The 10395-nt window shown below is 44.9% G+C and overlaps 1 protein-coding gene across 1 annotated transcript; it reads left to right on the top strand.

Moving 5' to 3' along the window:
• The first annotated feature begins 8038 nt into the window (after positions 1-8038).
• On the top strand, positions 8039-9931 carry LOC145632803 (uncharacterized). Its single transcript, XM_081685137.1, has 3 exons — positions 8039-8286; positions 8656-9224; positions 9342-9931. The coding sequence occupies exons 1-3, from the start codon at positions 8039-8041 to the stop codon at positions 9929-9931; spliced, it is 1407 nt and encodes a 468-aa protein (XP_081541263.1).
• The last annotated feature ends 464 nt before the right edge of the window (positions 9932-10395 follow it).

A 10395-nucleotide genomic window follows, 5' to 3' on the forward strand; every position in this document is an offset into this window, starting at 1 on the left:
TATTCGTGGTTGCCTTAAATGATCCGTGAACGGTTTACAAGTTCCTTAAAAACTTGTTGGCGGCTCCCTACTTTATTTGTCCCTAATCGTATTATGTCAATTCCCACTTGCTATGAGTTCCAAGCATATTCAAACCATGCTTTAACGTAGGCGCACTTCGAGCGACGCCTACACTCATAGATATGCTGAGTGGCCACCATGGAATAATAGCCTAAAAGGCCTCCTAAAAAGGGAAACTCAAGTTGCCTCAATATGGAAACTCGATCTTCTCAAAATAGGGCATAGAGTGTAGGCCAAGTAGGACCTCAATGAGAGTCCAACAATGTAGATTGGCTCGGACACACTTGATCGAACAAGGATGCATCCAAAAGAAGGGGCAGCTTAATTCGGCCGAATGATCTAAAATAAGTTTCACTCGGACGAAATTTCGTGTTGACCGATCAGAGTAAAGAAGCTTACATAGCTAAACCACTCGGTCGCACTTTCTCAGTCAACTTATGCTAACTGCTAAGGAAAGCAAGGGCATACGTTGTACAGCCATTCGGACAACAAGCCTAAGGGCCAGTCCAACGTTCGTTCTCATCTGGACGAACAACAGACTAAAAAGGGAGATTGAAATTGCCTAAGGCACAAAATGCCGATCTAGGGCAAATTTTTCCCTAGGCACCCAGCCCATGAACGGAAATCTTCAAGTTGAGATCATACTTGGAATTTCTTGGGTCTGTCTGAGCGATAGCTTCAACGGACGACTCAACCTAAGCCAATTAAAAGCCCCATATTTTCAAAGTTGATTCAGCGTTCGCCTTGTCCAGGGCAATCATTATGTATGATTTGATTAACTCATTAGTAGTCATACCCTCTAAGGAATGAATTCTACTAAGTTAATCAAACCAATTGGTATTTGGACTAGGCAAACGCCGAATAAAGGGGCATACCCCTAGTGCATTCGTACGCAAAAGCAGTAAGCATATAAAAATGTGCAAAAATTTGCTAAGTACGAAAACAAAAATATTGCAGAAAACCGTTTAGGAAGTGGCAAAATTAACATGAAATAAAAATCGCTCAGAAGGCGGTAAGATCCTTACAAAGACCGCTCAAAACAGGCGGCCACCAAAACAAAAAAAAATAATTGTTCAAAGAAAGCAGAAAAAAGAAAGCCGATACAAAGGCTTGACAAAAGCCCGCAGAAGAGAGCCCCTCACTTGGCCGTATCCTCCTTATCCTTCTCAGCATCGACCATTTCAGTATCGGCCGCATTGTTGCCCTGGGGAGGTTCCTCATCCTCGTCCGCTGCTTCCTTCTCCTCTTCTACAGCTTCGCTGCCGGAAGGAGTCTCGACGAAGGGTGAGTGCGGATGACCAACAGCCTCGCACTCTTCCTTCATGTTGAGGAAGTCTAGCCTTCTGGCCAACCGCTCATGATAATAAGCAAGGTCTGCTCGGTCCACCATCATGGCGAAGGCATTCTCAAAGCGGTTCTTGAGGCGAGTGAGGGCCGACTGTTCAATACGAACAACATCGGCTACACGAATTGGCCTTCAAGCACTTAGCTGATTTTTCAGCTCTTTTATCTCCTTCCTCAGGCGCTCGGCCTCCTGATTGCTCTCATCCGCAGCCTGGAGAGCTTCTCTCAAGGCCTCCTGGCCGAACTCCAGTTCAGCCCTCAGCCGGTCCGAGGCTTCAGATGCCTCCTGCCGACTGGCCGCCAAAGCAAGAGCCTCTTCCCTTTCCTTAACCAGAGCCTCGTTTGCCAGCCTCTCTTGCTTAAGAGCATCGACAATCTTGACAATGTCCTCGGTCTGACGGCGTGCCTTCTCAGATATGGCATTCATCGCCGTTTCATGGCGAAGTCTCTTCATGGCCAGGACGCCAATGTTCTCGTCCTACATCCTATGGGGGTCCGACCAAGCTGACTCAATCTCGCGCCTCTGCTTTGGAGGCTAGTCTTGGAAGGCAAAGAGCCTCAAAAGGAGCTGCGGACAAACCAAGTGTTAGTATGGAAAAGTGAAAGAAAAATTGGCTAAGTATTTGCCAAAGAAGAAGAAATCTACCTCAACGCAGCTGTTGATCATTGGGTCGAGGTGCCCATCATGGATACCTCGGTACTTGTCTTGAGCCTCAGCCGGGACCACCTTTTGAATAGCGTCCCAGACAACCTTGCGTTCGGCCCCGGTCAAGGAAGACCCAGGAGCTCGAATGTCCAAATCCTCAGAAGTTTCTGCGAAACAAAAGGCAAAGTTAGAATTTTGAAGAAGATAGAAAGCTAATAAACAACAAAGCTGTACGAGTACCTTCTGAGAGATTTTCAAAACGCGGACGCCCCGCAGGAAGAGGCGTCACTGGCTGCACGCCCGCCGTTGGATGAGGCGGTAACTTTCCTTCAATTTGGGAACTCGGAGCTTGAGTTCCCAAATACTCAACATGCGGAGTTGAGTCATGGCCGGCCGTGTTGTCCAGGGACGACACTCCCTCCCTGTCCTTGCGGACGGGCTCTTTCCGGGCCACCTCGGACGAAGATGGCTCCGGGAGCTTGGAGTCCCCACTATGTACCAGCTGGGGTTGTTGCTCTCCTTTGGGTTGCGCCGAAACAACCCGCGACCTTGCTCTTGCCGCCGTAGTCTTGCGAGACTTGGACAAACCGTCGTCCTTTGAAGCGGACGTCGATCGCTTTCTCACAGGCTTAGAGGTAGCTGTCTGAAAAAACAAGAGAAAAATCGAATTAGCAAACCTCGTTTGAGTTGCATTGAAGCAAGGAGCAAAGAATTGAAATTCACTCGGCAAAGAGATGTTAACCTCTGTCCGAGTAGGGTTGTAGGAAAGAACCTACATTTCACTCCCACTCGGCCAGGAGAAAAGTCCGAGCCAAACACCAATCTATAATGCTTAGATTACGGCAGATCGGACGTAAAAAAATAAAAAAAAGAAAAAAAAAATATATATATATATCAAGGAAAAGTTTTAAAGAAGAAATTGTCCGTACCCCCTTAGCCGACTCGTACTGCTCTCTCAGCAGCCGGTACCTCTCCATATCATACTCGTTCATGTCCATCTCTCCCTTCTGGTAGGGGTCAAGCTTGGCTGCGGCTTCCTCAAAAAATGGGAAAACAATGGGAGTTAGAAAAATTCTCAAAGTTAGAAAATAAAAGCAAAAGCATGCAACAAGGTCAACCTGGAGAGTAATTCCTAAGTAGGCCGAAAGAGGACATGAAGATGGGGTCCCTTAGCCAGATCACTAAGGGAATCCACCTAGGAATGATAGGCACTTAGCGGCCTCCCCTGATCTCTCGCCTGACCGAGAAATAGTCAAGCTGAGCAGCATGGTCCGGGTGGATCGAAGGGCGAGTCGGACAGTGGTCCCCTCGTCCAAGTTGGAGGGGATAGGAGTTGAATCTGTTCATTTTTCTGTTGAACTCCCTGTCCCTTGTCTCAATGAGGTAGAACCTCTGCTTCCAGTCGCGCCACTTGGACGGCTTCAGTAGAGTCACCATGTACTCGGGCGGTTGCTTAAAACAAACCACCCGTTTGAGTCCGACTCCATTCGATTCATGTTGTGCATGGCGCAGAAGACAGGGAAGTTGGGGGTGAAACCCATCCGAAGACAGGTCACCAAGTAGCCAAAAATGTTAACCCAGCTATTCGGCGATAGCTGGATCAAAGCGATCTGGTATTCGTCCAGCAGCTCCTGGACGAATGGGTGAAGGGGAAAGCGGAGGCTGACCTCAAAGGCCGCCCTATATACATTGAATCCTCGGCGATTCCTCCTTCAATTGTCCGAGATGGCGACCATGCTAGAAGTACGAGGGGGAGAGATCTCGTATCCTTCACCCAGCATGAGGAATCTCTCCCATTCCTCGAACTTGCTATTAAGGAACGCCAAGGCGACGTCCCCAACCTTGCAGCCATAAGGGCTGTTAAAATCATTCTCCTCCTCGGCTTCGGCCTTAGGGTTTTCATCTCCCTGTTCGGCCGGCTGAGGTGCAGTCTCCCTGACCGCACCAAATTCGCTGGACAATGCTCGGTCCAGTTCATCTGCTTCGGTAGAGCAGCCTCTAACCAAGCCCTGCAGTTTCTCGGCCATCACTGGCTCTTCAGGCACTAAGGGGGCCTTCCCTTTTGATCCTTACCGACCCCAAGACTACGACTTTCAGACGGAGCGGGTCGGGGGTTCTCACTAGGTTCGGCAATCACTATGCCTATCCTAGGTCGAGCCGATCTAAGAGCTTTAGAAAAGGGGGGAGCAAGAGGACGACCTCCGGTCGTAGAAGGGCCAACGACCGTGTAAGATGGTGGCCGACTTCGGCCAGATTGAGCAACAGTCGCAAGAGGAGACTGTAGCTGACATTGAACGGACGGAGCTGTCCTTGCTCCAGAGGAAGGTGGGGGCAGTGAAGTAGGGAGCTCGTCTACTCCAAGGACCGAGCTAGTAAAAAGGGCTCGGGTCACATTCGGCTCCCGTCTAGAAGTAGAGGTGCCCCTTTGGTTTTGGCGCTCCTAAAAAGAAGTGGTCACCTCGACCACTGAGCAAGCACTGCCATTCTCTGTGCCGAGGTATTAATGGTGGTGTTTGTTGCGTTGTTTGTGGTGTTTGTGGTAGGATTCTCAGGATCCGTGCTGTTCGGATCATTGGGGACCAAAGGAGTCACCAAGCTGCCGTCTGGGTTATGCTCAGCATATTTATCATGCGTTTGCCTCGTACGCGACATGTCCGCCTGTAAGGACAAAGAAGGATATGTTGGGTTAAGATGGTACGCACTAGAAATGGAACCACTCCACAAAGATAAAGCCTCGTCCCCGTCCACTCTAGATTCCTCAGTCCAAGGCGAACGTACGCCCTCATGAGGAGAAACGGACGAGTCTGAGTGCTGAGCCAGTGTGTTCGAAAAAGAAAATAAAAAAGAAAAATAAATCAAGAAGGAAGAGGAGAGTGTTCGGTTACCTGTGTACGAGTAGAAGGTTGAAAAAATTCGAAGATCTTGGATGAAGAAGGGCTAGAAAAATCTAAAACCTTGACCGGAAACTTTCACTGACGACGGAGCTCTTGAAGAATAAGGGAAGCAGTAACTTTCTCTGTCTAGAAGCTCTGACTTCTCTCTAGAACGGTGAAAATGTAAAGTGAAAATTGTGAAGTCAAATGCCTACTATTTATAGGCAAAGGATGGGAGGTCAAAATGGTAAAAAACCTGTTCCCGCCTAAAGAAGAAGAAACGGTTAGTCTTCAAAAATGAACCTAACCGTGAATTCGAACGGTTTTTACCCGTTCCGCCTCTTTTGACGGAATTCATGCCAACGTTCAAGCATTTGTGACGGAAGTCGAACGGGCGTCATAATTATCCGTCAAGTTCGAGATTAACCTCGGAAATTGAACCATTTCCTTGAGAAATGGAAAACAGCTGGTTAGCAACCAAAGGCCATTCGGCCTAGGCCTCTCGGCCCAATTCGTCCGATCAATCAGGTTAAAAATACCCTGAAGATGTCGGACAAATCAGTTAAGGCTCTTGGCCCAATTGTAAAGCCATTCGGCCAATCATGTCCGACTGATGATACGACTGATGTTCGCCAACAAGCATCAGGACATTCGGACGAGGCGCCTAGCCCAATAAAGCAGTCGGACGATTCTGTCCGACCATGCCAGCAATACAGAAATGCTCCAAACAAGCCCAGACTACTCGATTGAGTGAAGATCAGAGGAGGCGGCCCAGTTGGGACGAGCCACCCCCTCTGAGGGGCAAATGTTTAGGGTAAAAATTACCCCTAATACGTGGTCCAATCCCGTGATGACACGTGGCCCAATAAATGGGCGACACGTGTCACCACAGGAAGACGACACGTAGAAGGAGCAAGAGAGCACCTAAAAATTTGATTTATGTCATAAAGGCCTCCTTACATCAGGAGGCCCAAACTCCTAGGAAAGCCGTAAAACGGCTCCCCCTTAGGACACCTGTCCTAATCTGATTGCGCAGCCAATCAGAGCCCAAATTCCTAGGTCACTTACCCTAAGAGGCACAAATTCCAACCCCTATAAATACCCAAATAATTGATGATGGGAGGGGGATTGAGACATATTATTACACAAGAGCACTAAAAGCTCCAACTTCTCTCTACTTTCTCTCTCTAAATTTATTCCGTTTTCTGTCACTAACTTGATCGTCGGAGGCGAATCTCCTATCACGGGAGATTTGTTGTTTTGCAAGTGTCCGAGTCTCGGTGCCAGGTAGAGCGTGACCAGTATCCCGAGGGATTCAAAAATCCCCGAAACATGAGGAAATCTAATGTATGTGTAACTAAAGCTCTAGTGCATTAAAGTACAATAGAACAAGTTGCTGATCAGAGGAGCATTTTGTGAGCTAAGCGAGTCAATAGTCATTATCGAGTATATTTTTAGTTTTGAATTATTGTTGCTATTAATTCAAGTGGAAGATTGCGTAGTGATAATGGATTTAGTAATATGATTAATGGAGTATTTGGACACCATTAGGTTTGTGATTAGGAGTATATTAGAAATTTTAAAATTGAGAATTTGAGATAATCTTAAACTATTATGATATGGTTTTTTAAAAAAAATAAAAAGTATTAGTATGTATGGTCAATGGTGTTGTAGGAGCATCTTGTTTTAGGATAACTTAGCCGGAGATGTGAAATGTGAACCTGATAAGCTGTTCTGGATTATCAATTGCACAATCTTAAAGTCTCAAGTCTCAACCCAAGTCTTTTTTTTACTACGGAATGCTTTGCTCTTGAATTTGCTTGTCAATCACATTGTTATGCAAATAATAGAGGTTTGGCTTGCGGTTATGTTAAATAAAAATAATGTGGGATTTGTTGTATTCAATCTTTTTAATTTTGCTCTCTTTTGTAGGTCTTGGAGGAGAATACACAGGATAGACGCCTTGTGTCTCTGCTCGACAAATACCACAAGTCCCAATCTCCCAGAGGTATTTTCCTCATATTATGAAATTAAGACTGCCTCACAGTCCACTATCATTTTGATTAGCTTTAAAATAGCTAATCAAAGTTGGAACTAAATAAAACAAATAATTAACGGAAGAGGCACATAACTTTAGCCTTTTGCAAACAAACACATTGTTAATATCTTTTGCTGATTTCAACTTCTGTTTATATATTTAGGTGAGTTTGCTCTTGTGTTATATTTAGGAAAGCTTTTATGGAGAAGAATATCATGTCAATGGCTCGTGAGTGTTGGGCCCGTATTATCACACGACCCATTACATCTAGGGCATCAATCCAAGGCCAATAAGTCAGCAAGAATATGCAAAACGACTTGATTGAAATAAACAAAGAAAGCAGCATCAAGCATATCAATCAAGGAGATACTTGCCAAAGATACACCTACAGAGTAGGAAAGAAGATAAATCAAGAAGATCTTATGCATTTCAAAGATATTCTGAATATATTTGTAAACCCTAGAGATCCATAGATATAAATAAGAAGAATTAGACATTTGAACAATCATGTACACACTCATACATTTAAATATAATCAAATTACTCTACTTTTATCTACGGAACTGCATCCCTACTGAAGAAGGAGGCTTGTCCTTACTCAGTATTGTGTCTCTCAACTCACCTTCTTTATATCATTGAATATTTATTACTTACTTGCTGCTTATTTATTGCTTTATTAATCGTTCTTAATTAATTTATATGCTTTTGGTAGTATGATTGTTATTACCCCTCAAACCTAGCAGATTCTCGTATGTCCTTATTAAGAATTGCCTAAACAATTTGGCGCCCACCGTGGGTCTGATAATCAATTAACCTACCAATTCGCCAAAAACCAAGACAAACATCATGACTGGGCACCAAGTACCCTTTACCATGGCCGAAATAAATGAGGGAATGAATGCATTCCGTCAAACCCTAGACCAGCAAAAAAGCCAGATTGAAACACTGTTGGCCCAAAAGGTTCAAACCGAAGCCAAACTCACCAGTCTCACCAAACAAAATGAAGCCCTCCATAGATAAATACAATGAGTTGCTTCTAAAACCGTTAACACCAGAAAGAACACTGAAAGTATAGCCATGCAGCTTGATATGTCAGGAACTTTTCATACCCCTAACGGGGAAAAAGGATCTAACACTAGGGAAACAGCCTTGGATCTAGACTCTTTGGATGAAGGAATTCACAGGAAGAGCAGCCAGGAAGGAACCGAGGAAGGAAAGATAGAGAAGGTGGTCAAAGAGTACCTCAAAGCAATTGAGGCCAAGATCGCCAAGATTCCTGGAATGCCAAAGCCCATGGAGGAAGAGGCGTCGGATGGCTATATAGAGTCTCCTTTCTCAGAAGAGAACGCCATGGTAGAAGTGCCAAAGAGGTTCAGCACACCCAACATGGCTATGTATGATGGAACAACAGACCCTAATGAACACGTGTCCCTCTACAAGCAGAAGATGATGACAAGCTCAATCCCTAGAGACATTAAAGAGGCTATCATGTGCAAAGGCTTTGGAGCCACATTATCAGGTCCAGCTCTAACTTGGTTCATTAATTTAGATAATGGGACAATCCGATCTTTTGCAGGAATGGTGAACCTATTCAAGATCCAGTTCGCCAGCAGCAGGAAAATAGAGAAGCAGTCTTCAGATCTATACCGTGTTGTGTAGAGACACGGTGAATCCTTGAGGGATTATCTCAACAGGTTCAACAGGGAAAAGATTGGGATAAACAAGTGTGATGCTCCCACAACAATTGAAGCATTCAGAAGAGGGTTGCTAGACCATAGTGAGCTCTACAAGGAATTGACCAAGTATCCCTGTACAACCTTTGAAGATGTGCAAGCTAAGGCTATGGCTCAAGTCAGATTTGAGGAAGACGCGTATGCAAGAAAGACACTAGAGCTCAGAAAGGATGAAGACCGTCAGCCAAGAAGGAGCAATAATTTTCCTAGAAGAGATCATCGATTCAAGCCGTATCAGCGTTCACGCTTTGATGAGGGATCAGTTAATGCTGTCGAAGGAGAATTTTCTGATTGGAGGGAAGATCCTGAACTCCCACCTAAGCTACATGAGTACTGCTTCAATGTTAATCCTGCAGGAGTAATAAGGACCCTGAATAAGATGGGAGATACTGTGCAATGGCCTAGAAGGAGTGATAGGCCTGGAGAGAAGAAAGATCCATCCAGATGGTGTGATTTCCATTCAGATATCGGTCACACTACTGATGAATGTGTCGCGCTCAGAAAGGAAGTTGCATACTTGCTGAAGAAAGGCTACCTCAAAGAGCTCCTGTCAGATAAATCTAAAGCTTCAGGGAAGGAGAGAGAGTCTAAGCAAGGAGGTCCTCCTCCTCCGCCTCCAATTGTCAAAACCATCTGTTTCATATCAGGAGGGTCAGAAGTATGCGGTTTAACATATTCAACAGCAAAGCGACATGCAAAGGAAAGTAACAAGGATCAACTAGACAAGAGGGAGAAATCCAAGATAGACATCCCCATCATGTTTGAAGAAAGCGATGCAGTAGAAGGCCATCATGACAGTCTAGTGATTTCACTCCCAGTGGGAAACTGCATGATCAAACGAATCCTAGTTGACAATGGAAGCTCTGCAAATATCATCATGCTTGACACCCTGAAACATATGAACATAGATGAGAAGAACATCGTCAACAAGTCAACAATGTTAGTGGGATTCAGTGGGGAAACCAAAAAGACAAGTGGAGAGATTACATTGGCAACATACGCAAAAGGGATCAACCTACAGGTCAAGTTCCTAGTGATTGATACTCTGTCTTCGTACAATATGATTTTAGGCAGACCTTGGATACATGAGATGAAAGCCATCCCTTCTACGTACCATCAAGTCATTAAGTTCCCTACTAGGTGGGGTATTCAAGAAATCAGAGGAGATCCTAAGGAAGCTAAAGAGTGTTACAAGATAGCACTGAAAGCAACGTCTGCAGAAAAGAGTTCATCATAGCAATCAGAGGGTCAGCTGGGCCAAGAAAAGTTGAGCATATAGCAGAAGAACAAGAAGCTACAGAAGTCCAATTGAACCCCAAACATCTAGATTAAAAAGTCAAAATAGGATCAGAGTTGAAGGCAGAACTCAGACAACAAGTTTACGACTTTCTAGACGAAGAGAAAGATGTATTCGCTTGGACCCATGAAGACATGAAAGGCATCTCTCCAGACGTAATTACTTAGAAGTTGAACGTGGATCCAATGCATACACCAGTAAAACAAAAGAGAAGGAAATTTGCGCCAGAAAGGAACAAGATTATCAATGAGGAAATTCAAAACCTATTGAAGACTGGGAAGATCAGAGAGGTAAAGTACCCAGAATGGCTCGCCAATGTAGTGGTAGTCAGGAAGAAGAACGGAAAATGGCGAATCTGCATAGAATTTACAAACATCAACAAGGCGTGCCCAAAAGATCCGTTC

This window comes from Chenopodium album, chromosome 5, assembly GCF_948465745.1.
Source record: "Chenopodium album chromosome 5, dcCheAlbu1.1, whole genome shotgun sequence".
In the NCBI taxonomy this organism is placed as follows: Eukaryota; Viridiplantae; Streptophyta; class Magnoliopsida; order Caryophyllales; family Amaranthaceae; genus Chenopodium; species Chenopodium album.